Consider the following 19493-nt stretch of genomic DNA (forward strand, 5'->3'; position numbering starts at 1 on the left):
GTCCAGCCGCTCTCTGGTTGACAGTGAAGGAGTCCAGAGATGTCTGGAGCTGTTCTCCAGACCCGCCAGTTGCTTCCCCAAACGTGGCCAAGAAGCTGGTGGACTTAGCCTGTGGCCTCCTCACAACACCGGGCGGAAACAACCCAGGGAGGCCTTGGACAGATTGAACAGAAAAGGAACAGGGGGAAAGTGAGTCCCTAAGTCCAGCGGCGATCCACCTGGGGTCACTGGGGGACCCCTCCATGGGGGCAGGATCACCTTGCACGGGAGCTCCAGGGGCTGACAGACCCGGGCGTGCCCCCCGATCCCTGGGCCGCCCACTGGCTGTGTGACATGGGACACCTTAACCTCCAGCGTCAGTTCCTTACTCCCCATAAATGGGGGATCCCCTGTCCTCTGCAGACCTTTCTCATGGTGGGGTGGGTGGGTGGAGGTGGTGGGTAGAGAATTACAAAGCAGCTGTGTCATCACTGACCGTGAGCCGGGTCTAGCGAAGCAGCTGCACGGTGCTCATGGAAATTTTACAACAATCCCATCAGGGGGATTAGTTCTTAACTCAGAAGAGGAGACTGAGGCGGGGTGGGGGGGTGGGGTGGGGGGAAGATTGATGAGCTTCCCCTGAGCTACCAGCTCGTCAGCGGTGGGCCCGGGGCTGCCTCTGCAGTCCCTGGAGCTGCCCTGCGGTGAAGCCTGGCACAGAGCAAGTGCTCAGGAAACGGGGCAGCCCCGGGCCGAGACTCACACGGAGTCCTGCCTTGGATTAGAAGCCGTGCCCTGCTCCCTCCAGCCGCAAAACAGCTTTACGTGCCAACACAATAAGCACAGATCCCTCCTGGAAACCACTGATCAAACCCCAAACAATCGTTTTTCTCAAACCGGCTCCCCCCCACCCCAAGAGGCAGGATTTTGGCTGTGGAAGCCACCGCTGGGCCAAACGGGAGCACGGCTGGGATGTGGCCGGCAGCCCCGGCCGGCTGGGCGGCAGGGCTTCTGGAGCTCGGCTCTGCCAATTCTTCTCTGCAGACAGGCACCCACCTGGCGTCCAAGATGCCTTCATACTCAGACAGCTGCCTCATAAAGCCCGCGTTGGGGCGCGTGATGCTGCGTTTTTGCTTCACGTAGTTGTAGGCTTTCTCCAGGGGCCAGCCAAATTCCTTCATCGCGTAGGCTATGACCGTGGAAGCAGAGCGACTGACGCCCATTTTGCAATGTACCAGGCACTTGGAGTGGTTCCTCCTGCAGCCGTGGGGGTGGGGGGAGAGGCAAAAGTTGATATAACTGCATTCTCTCAGGTCTGGCACAGTGGATCTTTTTTTTTTAAACCCTGAAGTTATCTCACTGCCCAAACCCTCTGAGGTCCTGATGTTTTAGGCAGCCGATGTCCACACACCCTCAGTAGGAAATAACTTCACTTCAAAATCAATTAGCATACAATGGGAAATCGAGATCAATCTGGCCTGGCCTGGCCAAGTTTTGCAGGGAGAAAGCTCCCCATTCGGGCGCCTTCCCAGGTGGCTGGGATCGGCCGGGAGACCACAGCCCCTCGGGCATGAAGCAACTGGGCAGCGAAAGGGGTATTTGCACAAGCTACTCACTCAGCTGCTAGAGCAGATGAAGACAGGGAGCAGGTTACTGTAGAGAAACAGGGTCAGCGAACTGAAAGCCACCAGGCCCCTGGCAGAGAGAGTGCCTCGGCAGACAGGAGAGTCAAGGAGCCAGCGTGAGTCCGCAGCACTTGACGTGGCCACCAGAGAAAAAAGCCAAAGGAAACAGATGGGCCGATAGGCTTTTTGTAGGGAGACGGTACCAACCCAGGCGAGGCTGATTTAACAGACATGGCAAGGCCAGGAACACTGTTGCTCTAGCTGTCGCCTGCTCACAAAGGTGAGGGGCACCAGGCTAGCGAGGGCTGCACCTGTGAAGGTTTATTTGTACAGGAGGTAGGCCGGCCAGCCTGTCTGTTTACATTAGAAGCAGCACACCTGCTCGGTGGGAGCAGGCTCATTTCCTATACCCCAAGCTTAAAGTTCGTCCTCAAACCTCAGGGTTTTTTTTGGACTGCCAAAGTCTATCCCCCAGGAACCCAGGGGAACTAAGATTTGGTCCTACATCATGGAGCTTTGACCTGGGTGCAAAGCAGAAGAGAAAGTGTCTCTTGAGAGCATCTCAAAGAGTTGTCTCTTTCTGGTCCTGACTTCAGTGAGACAGAGCTGTTCCACAGGAGAATAAGGTGAGGACAAAAGACACGTGACAGCAGTGACAGGCTCGGGGCAGTGGGGACCTCTGATGGTCCATCCCATTCTACGTGAACAGGAGTCACACTAACTCAGGTGGAGGTGGGCCACAGCTCAGGGCATCTGCCCGAGTAGATTTCTGAGTAGATTTCTCCAGGGAAGCAGCCCCAAAGGTGCTCTGAGTCATGTACGATCCGCCCCGCCCTCCTCTCTCCTCTGGCTCTGTGACTTCCCATGCACAGAGCTCCCAAGAGTGTCCGCTTGGTACAGGGGCCTTGCCTGCAGCCAGTGCTAATGATGAAACGGGGGTCAAATGTCACAGCAGGTGAAAGAGAACGAGCTCATTTGGGGACCCCTGGAGAAGATCAATGACTTGGCCCTTTCGATGCTTGGGGTCCAGCACTCTAAAACCAGAGGCCCATCAGACGTCACAGGCCCCTCAAGCCAGGAGGCAGCTGTGTCTGGGGTCACCATTAATGTCTGCCCACCCTGCGGCTGCCGGTCAGCTTCTTCCCCAGCCTGGTTTCTCTGACTTCTCCGCCCACTTACTTTGCTTTGTTTATAAAATGGTACGCCTCGTTCCAGTGGGCGAGGAGGTCTGTGGTCTCTTCATCATAGACTCGGATGTTATGATACGCAAATAAGCCAGGGAAAAAATTATCTATTTCTCTAGTGACGTTTAAAATGTAGTCAACACTGCAATGAGAAAAAAAAAAAAAAAGAACAAATTGGAGAATCAGAATGTGGATCGACAAAAACCAAAGTAACGACAAACTGAGCAGAGAAAAAATTAAATACACATTTATAAAGGGTCTGTGTTTTTATGGCAGGACTTCATAGTGGTGGTCTTTGGGGTTTTTTTTGGTATCTTCTAAATACCCTCTACTGATGAGAATACATTATATTTATGATAAAAAACAAATTTCTGCCTAAAAAACTTATAAAAAGAAAGCTCCATCCAAAGCATTGCTAAGTAACGTTAATTCTGGAAAGTAGTCACACATATTACCGAAATACATTTTTTAACTCCTTTAAAGTTTCAAAATTCATAACTATTACGAGTATACAGAGGCTTTTTAAAAAATAAAATAAAACCAGGGCTTCCCTGGTGGTGCAGTGGTTGAGAATCCGCCTGCCGACGCAGGGGACACAGGTTCGTGCCTCGGTCCGGGAAGGTCCCACATGCCGCGGAGTGGCTGGGCCCGTGAGCCATGGCCGCTGAGCCTGCACGTCCGGAGCCTGTGCTCGGCAATGGGAGAGGCCACAACAGTGAGAGGCCCACGTACAGCAAAAGAAAAATAAATAAATAAATAAAACCAACGTCTCCACTTTTAAGTAGTTAAAAAGCTGAATATATCCATCCATTTTTTATGTCCTTGGGAACTGCCTTAACTCCTTTTTGAAACAAGGCAGGCTGTAAATAAATAAATAGTTGGGAGGGTCTGCTAACCCAGCTAACTCAGGTTCTATAGTTCTCTAACCTTAATACTTACATTCCTGGAAGACCAACATAACTTCAGGAGTTTGAAAACACCTCAAATAGATTTCATAAGAGCAATACTTATAAATGCTTTGGAAAAAAAAGAAAAACCTTTAAAATCATTTATTTACTCCCAGCAAGATAAAGCATAGACAGCATCACCCTATACTTTAAGATCACTTTCTCTTGAAAGAACACATCTTAACCAGTAGTTCTAAAGATATATTTTAAGATTTTGTTTAGTCTTCACTTTTAAATGCAGTAATTCAAGAATGCCATCATGTCAGACCCACAGGATGGTGATTTTGTGGCTGTGTTGTTTTTTTAAAAAATGTCCAGACATCTGTTCTTTAAGGTCTAGGTTTAAGCATTTTTTATCCCTGCTGCCCAGTCTTTCTCAGATTGAGACAGGCATGTGTTTCTGGCCAACGCTGAGCATTTCGCTGCAAGATTCCCACCAGGCTCAAAAGTACAACCACAGAGAGAACCAGGAGTGGTCCGGGGAGCAGGGTTGCTGACTGGCCCACCGGTAAATGTGTCCACACTGGTGCTCTCAGCATCTCTGCAGGGCAGGGGAGCGGGGAGGGGGGGCTCGTGGCCGAATCAGCACCCAGGCTGTCCTATACTATTTGAGGGTGATTTAGAATCATTCTCCCTGACACACACATTTCTAAACCCCAGTAAAATCTAAAACCCATGAATTATTCAGGAGGTGGCCTTTTGAAGCACATCTGTTTAGCTATGCAAATCAGGCTGGCAGCTGCTTTGGAGATTGGGGTGGGCAATTCCAGGCAGGCAGGCAGCGCCAGGGCTCGGCTTCGAATGGACGGCTGAGCTGAGTGTTTCTAAGCTGCCTGGAAGGATGAGGGAAGACAAGGGGAGCAGACTCACCCTGAGCCCTGCAGTTCCTCCAGATTGGATGCATTCCATTCAGAGCCCTGGGGGACAGATCACACAAACCCCCGTGAGTGTCACACGTCAGCCTCAGAGCTGCTTACGGGATGCACGGTGTGCGCTAGCCCTGACGGTGATGGCTATCTCATGGGCCCCTGGACTCAGAGGCCGATAAGAAAGCTGATACAAAGAGGCCGATATCAGAGCAGGTTCCCCAGGAGTTCGTGGCACTGTCAGGGAAAGGGGCTGGTCGAGGAAACCCTGCCCCCTCTCATCACTCCCTTTCCTAAGACTCCAGCAGGGTCCTGTCACCAGAGGCAGTGACCTCCGACCTCCCACGCAGGAGAGGGCGCTTTCACATACCACTGATTAGAGCAGGAATTGGTTTACCTTTTCTGGGAAGTATTTAGCAATATTAAAAAAGTTCCCACCCTCTGACCTAGAAATTCCACTTACAAAAAGCTACCCGGAGGAAACACCCAGAATTCACAGAGGTATATGTACAAGGATATTTACGGTTATTTATAACAAAACAGCAGAAACCACCCAAAGGTCCGACAAGAAGAAATCGTATGATGGAGCCGTTAAAATAAATCATACTTTTGGAGGATATTTAATGACACAGGGAAATACCACATAATGAAAAAAAAATTTGTAAAGCAGGATACAAAACTATATAATCAAACAGTACAGTTCTTTCCTTTTCTTTCTCCTTCTTTTTTAAGAAGCTATAAATGCATTAAAAAAGAACCCATTAGATAGAAAAACAAACATACCAAAGTGCTACCAGTGACTGCCTCTGGATTTGTGAAATTGAGAATGCTTTTAAATTTTCTTCCTTCAACTTATATTTCCTAACTTTCTGTAACATGTTTTAACTTCATACTTTAAAAATGGTATTTAAAAAAACCCAAAACCCCCCATTTCTGAGCAGGCAAAGAACACAAAAGGGAAAAACGAAGAAAAAAACATCACTTTGCTCTTAGGAAATGCAATCGACACAGAGTCACAAAACAAAAGCACCCTCTTGGTCTCCCTATAAGCTTCCTTTCCCAAGAGGGTGGACCGCTCCAGATGCAGGGGCTGCAGGGGCCCCGATGGAGCTGGCAGCATGTGGGCACTAGCTGGATTTTCACATTGGAGGGAGAGGCTCAAACACAAAAATTCCTTTAGTATCTCTCATGGAAAAAGTGACATAAAGCACCAAACCACACTGAAAAAATAACAAAAGCTCTGCTAAGCCTGTGAGCATCCTCTTGCCGTGATCCCCACCTAGTGGAGAGACGGGCCAAGGTGCCTTCAGTTCTGTGTCCACCAGGGAAAACAATCAACTTCCCAGAGAGGATTTAGAGCCGAGGCTGCTTTCAAGATTCAGGCTTCAAATCCACACATCTATACACATTTAAATATATATACATTGAACATTTATAGATCTATGTATATAGATCAATATATATATAAATGCGTTAAATATATATTTAATACATTAAACATGTATCATGACATACACATTTGGGGAACTACTGATTACTTCCTACAGGCAGAAAACACAGTCATTCATGCCTTTGGCAGCAAATACACATCCTCGACTTTCCAAGGATGTGATTCCTGCTCTAACGATGGGTACCATTTTTGAGTGCCTATGGAAACTGCACTCGGTGCTTTAAATATGTACTAACTTAATCCTCATATTCATCCCCTGAGGTACAGGATGAAGGAAAGAAGAGGCCAAGAGACTTGCCCCCGGGCACCTGGCTGGTCAGGCTGGGGAGTGGGAACCTGCTGGGTGGGTCCGGTTTCCATCGCACCGTGGTGCTGCCTCACTAACTAGTAGCGAGCCTTCCTCTATAATCCCCTGACTTTGAAAACTTGCCAGCTGCCTTCTATGGAGACTTACAGCTTTAAGAAAATCTGACTGAGGGACGGAGTGAAGAGAGGGATGTGCAGGCCCCACCAGGGCAGGGGGCAGCTTGGGGACAAGTGGGGGTGTGTGGGAGGGATGCTGCGTTTCAGGCGTTTGGTCTGTCTCCTCTGCTGTTTCTCATGTCTCGGGACGAGGAGGCATAATTCTGGGGTTAGGCGCGGGTGTTCCCTTTAGTAACTGGGGTTTTGTTAGTTCGCAGACCATCTGGAGGGGGTTTCTGTTAGTGACCGATGAAGGTGGAGGGTGGTGTGCATCTGAAAACGGTTGCCAGCCAGAGAGCTTTCAACCAACTCCCCGCAGCTCAGCTGGGAGCTGCGGCGCAAACATCTGGCTCTCGAGCAAACCCGTAGGCTGCAGGCCAGAGAAAAGGGGTCAAGAGGGGAGTTCCCGTAAAAGTCAGGACGGAGGCTCCAGGAACTTAAGTTTCTCCCCCTCTATGACTTGCTGCAAACTCCAAACAAATCAAGGTCTGATTTACGTTTCCCAAACCGGACCCTGCCGTGCGCTGTGCCTCTTACGAGATAAAGATGGTCGAAGATGAGGGAGGGCTTGTCCATCTGTCCCAAGATAAGGAGCATCTCGTTGTCTATGAATTCCTTGAATTCTTTCAAGTTACAGTTCATCTGTTTCTCTAATTCATTACGGATCTGCGGAGCGGAAAATATTCGGAAAGGGCGTTTGTTTAAAAAAAACAAAAACAAAAAACAGTTTCTCCAAAGAAGTAATAAAGTCACAACATGAACTATGACTGTTTTCAAAAGTGTTCTTTGGGCTTTTTTCAGAGTAAGCACGTATGCACTTAAACACGCTGCACACACGCGTGGGTGGTGGGAATGCAGGCTACTCGGCCTCAATGTGAATCTGACTGTGGGACGTTTATCATTTGAAAGAAGGAATTTGATTCCCTTGGGATCTTTTCTACCGAGTTGAAAAAACTTACGCTTTTCCAGCTATCAAATCTATCACCGTGAAAATGTAAAATCAATTTCACCTCGCTTTGGAAGGTATCACGATAGGGTTTATTATGTATTAATTCACAAAAAGATTGTACATGGCTTTTATAAATGGTAATTTCAACCTCTTAGATCTACTTAGTTTAAGCTGTTACTACAATTCATTGCGTTCCTTGGACAAAGGGCAACAGAAAAAAGAAAAAAGTAATCGAGAAACACATTAAAAGGCAGTTTCGTCTTGCTTTGGAAGGTATCACAATAGGATTTTTTTACATGCACTAATTAATAAACAGATTGTATATGGCTTTTTAGAAAGGCAACTTCAACCTCTTAGATCTACCCGACCTAGGCTGCGCTAGGGCAACAGGACGCAGGGATGCCCGTGACCTCCGGCCCACCCAGCAGGGAAGCGCCCTTACTTCCTTGGAAGTCACGTTCTCCAGGTCCTGACTCATCATGATGCTCCGCAGTTTGGCTTTGATGAGACGCTCAGTCCTCTCCCCTTCGGTTGGCCTGGAGAGAAATCACATTCAGGAAAGCGCAGAGCCACGGGAAGCCACGGGAAGCCACGGGAAGCCACGGGAAGCCACAGGAAGCCTGCGGTCGGCGTTCACGGAAACCCCAGCTGCTCCCGGGCTACACGGAGCACGGCTTGGGCACGTTCTCAGCGAGAAGGGGAGAGGGACAGGGAAGTCGCCCAGGGGCCACCAGAGGGGACGGCAGACCAAGGGGGCAAACAGTGGTTGGGAAGCGGACTCGTCCTGCGGGTCTGGAGAGCCTCAGCCTCTCAGGGCCGGATGCTGGAACCGCCATGCGACATCCCCATGGCCCAGACCCCCTAGACTCTGCTGAGGACATCACTGTGGCTTCAGGCAGCCCATGGCCCCAGCTGCATCCGGCTCCCGTTACCTCCTTACACGCTTACACGGAACCAAAATCTATGTTTCCCTGCAACTTCTATGCATCAGCCTGGTTCTAACCCTGGGGCCACGCGGACCGCGACAATCCTTCTTGTACGTCACGCCCCTTCATATGTTCAAAGGCGTGTATCCTAACCAATGCTCTCGTAGCTTCCTTGAGGCCTCATACTACGTGGCACCCGGTCCTCCCCACATTCGGGGGGCCCCCCTCGGTCCACAGCCTTCCTACGTGTGGTATCCCCAAGGAACATGATGCTCTGGGGAGGAGGGTCCCGACCAGGAGAGAAGGGGAGAGCGGCTCCCTCCTTCTGGAACTAGAGTTAATGGAGCGTGGCCTCGGGCCACGTGGGGCGGCGCTGCCGCCTCAGAGCCGGCGCTGCCGCCTCAGAGCCGGCCGCCCTCGGCCTGCCTTCGTGCAGTTGTGTTTTGGGACCCAAGGAACCGGATATCACATTCATCACACTCTTATAAGCAGAGGAAGAGGCTTTGGAAATCAAGACTTTGGACCTGAGGAGGAGGGACCAGGGCACCGGTACAGGGAAGCTGATGAACGTTACGGAGCTGCTCCCCAGAAATGCATTCACACCCGAATTTGTCTATCATTTTAAAAGGTGGGGGCGGGGGGGGGGGGCGGCGGTGGTCAGACCCTTCCCCAGCCAAAGACACCCACGGGCTGCAGGTCAGGAAGCCCTGCGTGGGATGCTGGTTCTGGGAGACAATGGGGCTGTGAGCCGTGCAGACTCGGGGTCGGCGGGCAGGCTCGGGGTCGGGGACCGGGGCGGGGTCGGAGGCTCCGCACTCGCACTCACTTGTCCGCGAATAGGGCGGGGGAGTCGGGCCTCGTGGACTCCAGGTCCTGCATGGCGTTCCACTCGTTGATGCAGCTCTGCTCGGAGCCAATGCAGCTCTCGTAGTAGGAGGCCCAGAGCAACGCCACGCCCCCGGGGAAGTAGTTGTGCCTGCGTGCCACCTCGCAGGCCTTGTGGAGGACCTGCAGGGCAGACCTGGGGTGAGGAGGGGAAGAGGGTCAGGCCCGGGAGGCACGAGGGGAGCTGGGCTGGAGTCGCTCTTACATCTGAGGTTACGAGGGGGACACGTGGCCGCCAGGTACCACCGCGGGTCTCTGGGACACAGGCACCGACGCCAAGAGCAGAGACGGCGCCTGTCACCATCCCCAACGAGGAGACGACAAAGCTTTCTAACGCTCCCAATCGGGCAGGCTCCCGGGTCACTTTACATTCGCCAATGAACTCCCAGGAACTGAGATTCACTTCTGAGGCTGTGGTTACCTTGAATGTGGGAACCACAATGCAGCCGAGCAGCTAGAAGGAAAGCATCCTCAACATGCAGGAGAGATATGTGACTGCATTCCCAGTCACTTAATTTCTAGCTCCCCCCCATCAATGTCATAACAGCTTAGACGCTTAGATTGCGTAAGGAAATGAGACACTCACAAGAACTAACTGCAGAAGTTCTGGGAGGCAGAGTCGGGCAGGAAAAACAGTACTGAAAACGTATACATTGGTAACAGCTAATTTACTTATCCTTTTCTTACTTCTTTTTACAAAAATATGGGCTGAGTATTTCTCAGTGAATCAGGTATCAGTGAAGGGTGGACGAGCGAGGCCTTGGATGGAGAAGTTATCAGAGAATCAATGGCTCAACCACGGCGTAAAAACCACTGCAACCCACTTCACTTTCCCCAGTGGTCCACATCTGTCCTAGCTCTAGACTGGGGGAGGGAAGAAACTTGAGCTGAATATTTACGAAATTTTATTCTCGTTCTGCAGTTTTGGAAAAACCCATGGGCCTGTTTTTTTACTCGATCGTAGAGAAAGAGATAACAAATTATCCAGGGCCACAAAGGAACATCTGGGACGTCTAGAGAATGATGAGTTCGTGATTTCTCCCCAAATGATCCTGAACTGACTGCAGGAACAGAAGACATAAAAACGAAGCAACGATGTTAGCGCGTGGCCCATGGGAGGATCCTGCATCACTCTCTGTCCTGGAGAAAAGAGTAATTATTTTGAAACACAGGGCAGAATTCTTCTCATCAGAGGCCACCGGCTTTCTCCTGAGTCTTTTCCAGATTATCTGAGGGAGACTGCCATGTGGAGTCTGCTGTATGAGTGGTCTGTGCAGCCCTCCAAGGATGAGGAGGCTCTAGAATGTGTATCGGGTTCAGAGAAGGTCTGGAAGTTGAAGGCAGTCTTCACCCACAGCTACCTCACCCCCCATGCAGGTGTCCAGGGAGGCCCTACCCTGCCCCGGCCCCTGCACCCTGCAGTAGGTATCCCACAGCCCGGCACCCACCCCTCAGTATAACATAGGACTTTGCTCTGGGTTTATGGTCACCTCCCTCAACAGACTTTAAACTCCAGGAGGACAGGAATTATGTCCGTTTTATGCCTCCGCAGATGCTCAATGCCTAGCAGAGCACTGCTGTTGCCTCCATGGAGCAAACTGATGACCCTCGGTGTGCCAGGGACAAGGGACCAGTGAATTTATGCTAAAATGACATTTTGTCAGCAGGGACGGTAGAAACATAAAAACAAGGTACCTCCAACAACAAAAAGACCAAACAACCCAATTAACAGCTGGCCAAAGGACTTGCATAGACATTTCTTCAAAGAAGATATACAAAATGGCCAATCAGCACATGAAAAGATGCTCAAGGCTAATTAATTAGGGAAATGAAAACCAAAACCATGAGATACCACTTCATACCCATAAGGATGGCTATTATGAAAAAAAAAAGGCAAAGAATAACAAGTGTTGACTAGAATGTGGAGAAACTGGAACCCTTGTGCATTGCTGGCGGGGATGTGAAATGGTGCAGCGGCTACAGAAAACAGTCTGGTGGTCCCTCAAAAGGTTAGACACAAAATTACCACATGATCTAGAAATTCCAAACGATCTGAAAGCAGGGACTCAATCAGATACTCTGTCCACCAATGTTCACAGCAGCTCTATTCATAGTCGCCAAAAGGTAGAAATAACCCAAACGTCCACCAGGAGATGAGTGGATAAAAGTAGTACATCCATACAACAAATTTATCGTTCAGCCTTAAAAAGGAATGAAGTATTAAACACGGATGAACCCTGAAAGCATTATGATAAGTGATAGAAGCCAGATACCAAAGGGCCAATACTGTATGATTCCACTTATGTGAGGGACCCAGAATAGGCAAAGTCACAGGGAGAGAGTAGAATAGAGGTTACCAGGGGCTGGGGGAGGGGGCAATAGGGAATTACTGTTTAATAAGTACAGAGTTTTTGTTTGGAATGATGAAAAAGTTCTGGAAATGGATAGGGGTGATGGGTGTGCAACACTGTGAATGTACTTAATATCACTGAATCGTGTCCTTAAAATGGTAAATTTTGTTATCGATACATATTTTTTGCCACACACACACACACACAAAATAAACATACCTAAATGTGCTTCTAAGTAGGTGGGGTTTTTTTATTTGTGCTGTCAGCTAGGAAAATATTTCTAAGGAGTTAAAAGTCCCTAAAACCACACTCACCACATGGCCTGGACAGACACGGGCTTGAAGATGTGCATCCTTCCTGCCGTGCTGACGCTGAATCCACTGAGAATGAAAAACAAAGGACAGTGTGGTGAGAAGTCAGACCCTCCGACCACATCCCTGCCAGACGGCGGGGGGGACAGCCCATCGTGGACACCCTGAGGACAAGTGTGTCTCACGCTGTGTGATGAGGGACCACAGGCCACAGAGACAAGGGCAAATGCCAAAAGCCAAAAGCCAAAAGTCCAAAAAAAAAAAAAAGATAGGCTCTTAAATCCGGAAGACTGGCTTTTAACCCAGCAATACAAAGTCAGCCAAAAACTAAAAGCCCAGCAAAGGGTGTGAGGCAACAGCGGCACTGGACACCATCTCGCTTCACCTGCCTGCACTGTCCCACCCCGTCCCCTACCTCCTGTCCCCCACACTCCATCTGTGTCTTTTATACTTGCATAAAAAATACATTAGTGGAAGACAGAAGTTTAAAAAGGAAAAATGTAAACCATAAGCCCATGTCGTCAATAAATCTAATTCTTATCTTTCCCTCCCCGTTCTATCTACAAGGCAACGTAACTTCTACTGCTAGAATTCAAGTAGAGATCATTTCCTCTCCTGCTTCTTCCTACTCATGACAGTACCTGAGTATTTCCCCCCAGAATCCGGACGGCCCCATGGCCCTGGTCTACCTGCCCAGGCCCACCTAGATGATTCCTCCTCTGCAGCCCCCCAAATGGCATCTCAAACACTGTTGCACCTGCTGGCTGTGTGTCTTCCCTACAGCCCTCAGAGACTTGGCGCTCCTGCTGCATCATACTTGTCTGTGAACTTGCAGGGACCAGCCCGCGGGGGGCACACAGCGAGCGTCCATTTAACAAACCAAGGCAAATGGATGAATGTCTGTTCACTGCTGTTCTTGAACTTCATACAGCAGCAGATATCCCGTAAATGTTTCTGTTGGTACTTCGTGACCCAACTCCCTTGTATCATGTCCCAAATGTACCCTGCCTTGTGTGGCTCATGGGAGGGCAATGTTATTTCTCCTGATGTGGTAAACATGTCCCACGTGTGACTCTGCTGTTAATGATTAGCCAACGATGCCCAAACTCACGCATGTTTCAAAGTCTACAGTGAAAGAAGCCTTCTGAGAGATCTCCTTACCCGTCTCCGTCAAGGTGGATTTTTGTGTCGCTCCACAGTCGGAGAACCATCCCAATGGTACAGCTTTTACTACGTGGGAGGGAAGAGAAGACGCCTAGAGTTAGGCTCCACCCGCCTGCACGTGGTCTTCCCTCGCTGTGTCTCCGCCCAGCCTGTCCAGCTCATGGGGGACCCACCACCTGCCCTGCGTCCAGCTGCCTAGGTGTGTATCTGGGAGAAGCTCTAAGGCTGTCTGCAAGGACCGCTCACCACTGAATTCCAGAAGATGTGGGTCTGGGATGGCCAGTGACCCCAGCTTAGAGACAGTCACAGGGAACTCTGACCCCAGCATTCTGGTGTGGCTGCAGCTACATAAATGCCAGGTCTCAGCTGCGGCTCTCGGGGGCCAGGAGTAACCAGCGACCACACGCCCACATTGCAGCAGGGCTGAAGCCGCTGATGGCTGGCACACGCCTGGCACAAGGCCACATACAGTCCAGGGGACACAGGCAGGTCGTGGCAGCCACCCCCAGCCTCCTGTCCTGGAGTGACAGGGGAGGGGAGAGTGCCAACACCATGACTGGAGTTCACTTCTGGACCTCTGTTTCTGTACCTTTTGTGCAGCTGCTGTTTTAAAAACTAGTTTAATCTGCTTTTGTTTTGCCCATCCTAACAGTGAAATGACACCTGACCACTTGCCGCTGAGAAACACAGAGGAAAAGAAAGGGCTTTATCGGAGGGTCTCCTCGGATCACTATGAAAACTCTGCAGCCATTTGAAAAAGAGTCTGCTCGTGAGAAACAGCCGTCACTGCCAAGGGCAGCTCAGACAATCTCCAGGGATTCTGTGCTGACATCTCTGCTACCGCCTAACAGCCCCCCAGGGAGTACAGTTACACACACGCGACTGTGCGCACGGGCAGCTCTGGGGTTCAAGGAACCCACTCTCCCTCCAGAGCTTTGGCAGCCACGGGGGATCTTTTCCACCCTCTGCTTCTGTATCTGTGGGGAAGGTAGTTTCAGGCCCTTTGGGTCAAAGTGGGCTAATAAGCCTTTTGTGTTGGGCAAATTCTCTGGTGCCACCCTGCAGTCCTACCCATTCTGTTTTTTTAAACATCTTTATTGGAGTATAATTGCTTTACAATGTTATGTTAGTTTCTGCTGTATAACAAAGTGAATCAGCTGTATGTATACATATATCCCCATAACCCCTCCCTCTTGCGTCTCCCTCCCACCCTTCCTATCCCACCCCTCTAGGTGGTCACAAAGCACCGAGCTGATCTCCCTGTGCTATGCGGCTGCTTCCCACTAGCTAACTATTTTACATTTGTCCTACCCATTCTTGATGGGTTAATGATGTTTCCTTTGTAGAGCTGCAAAATAAAATTGACGTTAGACTCGGAGCTCCCAGCGTTACTCAGCTGTGTCGCACTGGGGAGAGGCAAGAAGGGGGCCGCTGGGAGCCCAAGACAGACATGTAGAAAGCCCAGGCTGGAGGGTGCCCTGGGAGGGTGTGGGCAGACCTGGACACTCGCCCTTTTTCAGCACCGACGACCCACACCAGGGACTGGAAATGAGGAGAGAAAACGGCACAGAGAGCTACAAGGAGCACAGACTGGGGAGCCACAGGCCCAGGTCCGGGGCAGGCGGAGACGAAACGGTCCTCAGGAAACCAGGGCAGCATCTAAACTGCCCTCCTCCGTTAAGTGCAGAGATGGGGAAGAGCCTGGTGAGAGCTACACACGGTGGGCAGAAGGCCACGGAAGACTTCCGCTCAGGGTCTCAACCTGGAGTCAAGAGTGCAGACCAGAGACCAGGACACGACTGTAACAACTGTGCCAATTCCATCACGTCCCCTTATCCGTTATTGCTGTGAGTCTCCACTAGTCCTGTAGTGGGTGACAGTGAGATTTTTACCGTGAAGGAGGGCCTGTGGGTTTACATATATATGGGAAGTGGGCACGGGACACGTGGTCAGGGAAACTGGGTCTTTTGAGAGGAAGCACAGCCCTGAAGGATAAAACGGGTGGGTGGGGGTACCTCTAGGGGAAGGAAGCGGTCCCCGGTCCCCAGGGCCGGTGCGGCGGGGACAGACAGGCGGGCGGGGCCTGCGCGGGGGCTGGAGGTGTAGGAAGGAGACAGGCCTGTCCTTTACGGGCTGCAGAACACTAACAAGTGCAGGACGGTGTTCGTGCTCACAGCACCCACGGTGTTCCCGAATCTGAGACAAAGTAACCCCAGGTGGCCCCTGCAGGCCAGCTGCTCTGATCCCCAGAGGAATCACGTGCAGATGTGACTCGAAGGGAGAACCCGTGAGCCCGCTGTGGCCGGCGTCATTCCCATGCTCTCTCCTGACACTGCATTTGGACTCCCTCTCCTTGCGGGGAGTCCTTTCGGGGGGCACCTCATCTCTCTCTTGTTTTGAATAAGGAAACAAAATCTCATGGCAGGAATTTAGAAAAACAAATGTATCATGCTCTCAGCAGGCCAAAGGCTTCTGTAAGGACAAGGGCTTTGTTTTCAAGCTGGAGATGGATAAAAGCGCCCAGTTCCCGGCCCCTATGCCTGGGCGTGGGGGACGCTGCATCCGGCCCGACAACAGGAAGGTCCGTGTGGTTCCCGCTCACCCTCTGAAGCCCCTTGACCCATCTCCCCAACACAGGAGACCAGCACTGGCCTTGGAGCTGGCGCCTGTGCTTGGGCTGTGGCGCAGGCTGGGACAGCGGAGGGGACGCTGGCCGGAGCGCAGCGTGCAGAAGCGAGAGGACCCCGGGAGCGGGGACACGCTGAGAACTGAGGCTGGTGCCCAGCGGGCAGAGGAGGGGCAGGGCGCGTCAGAGTGGGTGAAAATGAGCACGTGGGCCTGTGTGTAAAGAGCCGTCTCAGGGTGCTCGTGTGTCTAAACCCCGTCCATCTAGACTGTGAGCTCCAGGGGAGCAGAGGCCGGTCTCTCCCACCGATGCAGCCCCCATGCCTGGCAGGGCGCCTGGCAGAACACCTGGCACACTGAAAGCGTGTGCGAACAAGGGCACGCCACGTGACGGTATGAACAGATTGGTGAACGAGGGGGCACAGGGGACAACGAATGGGAAGGGAATGAGTGGGTCTACACCACAGGTCTACAATAAAAACCCAATTGTGAGTCCCAGCTCTGTTACTAGGACGGCCTTGGTGTAACCACTCCAGCCTCTTGGGCTTCTGACCCCTTGTTTGTAAAACGTGAGTCATAGGACCGCCTACCCCGCGGGGCGAGATGCGTATGAAGCATCGGATTAACTGCTCTGTGCTCTCTGAGCAAAGCCACAGAGATGACTTGGATGGGGCGGGGGGCAGCCTCCTATGAGGCCCTGGTGGCTCGGGCTGAGACGATGGGCACATTCTCCAGGGAGGCAGCTTTCAGCTCAGGGCCAGAGAGCATTGCTGGGATGGATGACACACGGTGGGGGAAGTCCTGCCCCCAAAGGCCCTCAGAAAGGCCGGCCAGCCACTCCAAGAACAAACATAACCGTAACACCGCTGAACGTCTCTTTGCCTCGTGACCAACGGATGGAGCCCCGGCCATTTCTGAGGGCACCTGCCTGGGAGCATCCCAACCTGCAGCCCGGAGCCCTCTGGTCTCCAAGGGGCTCCTCGGAGCTCACCCCTTAAAGCACGCCCTGACACAGATCCTTCCAGATCCAGACTTCCCCACCAGCTGAGGTTACGGGCGCCAGCTTGGACTCATGTCCCTAAGTGCGCTGCAGAAACTCACTCAGAATGCTCCTATGTACTGGGAACGAGGTCATAAAGGAAACACCTTCCCTTGTAGTTCATTTACTTGTGACAAGCAATGGAGTCCTGGCCACGAGTGTGGAACGAACCCCACGCTTCCCCATCACTGGGCCCATCACCCCAGGTTCTGGTGATGGTTCCCTCCCTCCCTGAGCTTCCAGGCTCTTTGAGGCCGAGAACCGTGGTTACTGCTGCTTCTCTGTTTTCCTGGGCTGAGCCTACTGCCTCATACACAGGAGAAGGCAAATGAATGGTTTGCTCAGTGAACGAGAAAATTAATGAATGATGAATAAAGGGCGTCTGCTTTAATCCAGTTTTAACAAATTCAGGTTCTGCAACGAGCTCACTCGCATTAACTTATCCTAGATGTAAGGGGAGTCGTGCACCTTCATTTCGCACACATAACAGGGTCTATGATACAACTGACTTGGCCTCCAGTTATTGGGAAATTCCAAACCTCTCCTCAAGCCTCTGACCCAGGACCCATCAACAAGTACTTGGGAATCCACGGGATATTAATACTGCATAAGGCGCTCGATACAATGCCGATCAATCACATACTTCTACATGGGGTGGTCGGCCTGGAGGGCGCCTGCCTGCTTTACCTGGCTGGCTCTTGCTTGTCCTGGGGTGTTCGCCACAGCCGTCACCTCCTTCAGGAAGCCCTCCTGGTTAAGGTGCCCTCCTCTAGGGCACCCCTGATAGGACCCAGGGTTAAATCTCTAAGCACAGTGCAGACCCTGAGCTCTCTGAGAGCAGAGACTGGACTTAGCACAGCACTCGGCACACAAGAGCTAAAATCAGGGGCTCCACCGTTCCCAGGGCCTGATCACCCCATCACCTACCATCACCCGCCCCCGTGGATGTGGGACCCTGAAAACCTTCTTCCAGAAGCAACTCTTGCCCCCATCAGAGAAAGGAGCCGCCGTCCATCAGACTCACCTTTCCTTACTGGAGAAGTCGACTCCCAGCAGGATACTCTCCTCCGTGTCCTGGCGCCCGCTGCTGTCCACCACCACCATGTAGCGGGCCCGCTCAGCCCAGGCACTCTCCAAGCGCACGGCCTAGACAGGCAGAGATGCTCTTACTGGCCTGCCTTGCCAGATGGTCACCCCTTTCCTTCACCAATCCAAGACCAAAGACTTTTGTTTCTACCTTTCCCCCGTGAGTTTAGGAATTTAGATGAAAACTCCTACGTCTCATTTATATCCCCAGCATGAGGGATGGTACCTGGCTCAGAGGAGACCCCCAAAGTTTGTTAAAGGGGTTAACAAATAAATTCCAGTGAATGATGATTCCAGCTTAGCACAGACTGACCCAGAGACCTGACACCCCCTTTGTCTGTACCTCTGGGTACCGAGGAGCAGAGCAGGCTTTGGCTTTTGAGAACGGTTTGGGAGAACTTGCTCTGATGTAAGAGCCCCACCCCCCCAAGCCCCTGCTCGTCAATAAGTCCCTACCAAATTTCACAATTAAAAATTAAAACTTGCCACTCGCGTCTCTTCTTACCAGCTTGATTCTATCTTCACAACGCAGAAGGTTGATCATTACTTGAAGATGTTGAGGCAGGTCCCCTGTTGGATCAATGAAGAAAGTTTAAAAAAGGTCACCCACCCACTTTCTAGGCAGGATAGGTTAGAATAGGCTGATTCCAAGGGTCTGAAAGAAGACCTGGACTTCCCTTAGTCCACTCCTGAATGTTCTGCATGAGGATGGGTGAGACAGTTTATTGCCACGTTTTTAAAAGTTGCTTTTATTTTCTGAAATAATTGCAATACGGGTTGCATATTGAAAATCTGAAAATGCAGACAAGTCTAGAGGAGAAATGTTATTAAATTCAGGCAAACATGACTTTGCGGCGGGGTGGGGGGCAGCAGAAACTATAGACACAGCTGAAGACAGGGATTTGCTAAGGGTTGGTCTGAAGGAAAAAGGACTGGGGGTCATTTCCTGCTTTCAACTCCTACATTTTCCATAAGAGAGAGACATGACTTCTACAACCAGGAGGGGAAATGTTTAAGTGACTCCATAGCGAGCAGGTATGTGCTGGGTACCCAGAGACATAATTTGATTAAACAGCAATGTCATTTTCTTCTTGCTAACAATTATGTACTCGTTTTTTTGTACCTCCCTGGTTATTTAAAAGAGGCAGTAATGGGGCTTCCCTGGTGGCGCAGTGGTTGAGAGTCCGCCTGCCGATGCAGGGGACACGGGTTCGTGCCCCGGTCTGGGAGGATCCCACATGCCACGGAGCGGCTGGGCCCGTGAGCCATGGCCGCTAAGCCTGCGCCTCTGGAGCCTGTGCTCCGCAATGGGAGAGGCCACAGCAGTGAGAGGCCCGCGTAGCACAAAAAAAAAAAAAAAAAAAAAAAAAAAAAAGAGGCAGTAATCCGGAGTCAGCTTTTGAACATCTCTGAGCGGCCCCAGGGTCCCAGGGGTGCCTCTGGGCTATAGGGACGGGAGGAAAGGTTCTCTGAGGCAGTGAGTCTCCACAGCTACACAGGATCCACCTCACCGAAGAAGGGCTGTGTGCCCCAGGCACAGGGGCCCCCGTACCTGAGCTTCGTAACTAGCAAGTAGCGAGGGTGGCTCTAGTGCCACTTTTTTCCTAGCTTATGTGTATTTCAAAAAGGAAGTGTCTGCATGGG

At 51.3% G+C, this 19493-nt stretch overlaps 1 protein-coding gene across 1 annotated transcript in view; it reads right to left on the bottom strand.

Moving 5' to 3' along the window:
- SSH1 (slingshot protein phosphatase 1) overlaps window positions 1-19493 on the bottom strand; it is a 56831-nt gene that overhangs the window by 6090 nt on the left and 31248 nt on the right. The window contains exons 4-13 of the mRNA XM_065889871.1: window positions 18355-18419; window positions 17788-17909; window positions 13097-13165; window positions 11939-12004; window positions 9215-9409; window positions 7905-7998; window positions 7051-7179; window positions 4606-4652; window positions 2784-2930; window positions 1036-1236 (exon numbers count right to left, since the gene is read on the bottom strand). Coding sequence (XP_065745943.1) covers window positions 1036-1236; window positions 2784-2930; window positions 4606-4652; window positions 7051-7179; window positions 7905-7998; window positions 9215-9409; window positions 11939-12004; window positions 13097-13165; window positions 17788-17909; window positions 18355-18419 — 1135 coding nt within the window. The remainder of the gene's footprint in view (window positions 1-1035; window positions 1237-2783; window positions 2931-4605; window positions 4653-7050; window positions 7180-7904; window positions 7999-9214; window positions 9410-11938; window positions 12005-13096; window positions 13166-17787; window positions 17910-18354; window positions 18420-19493) is intronic.

Source organism: Phocoena phocoena, chromosome 13 (genome assembly GCF_963924675.1).
Source record: "Phocoena phocoena chromosome 13, mPhoPho1.1, whole genome shotgun sequence".
In the NCBI taxonomy this organism is placed as follows: Eukaryota; Metazoa; Chordata; class Mammalia; order Artiodactyla; family Phocoenidae; genus Phocoena; species Phocoena phocoena.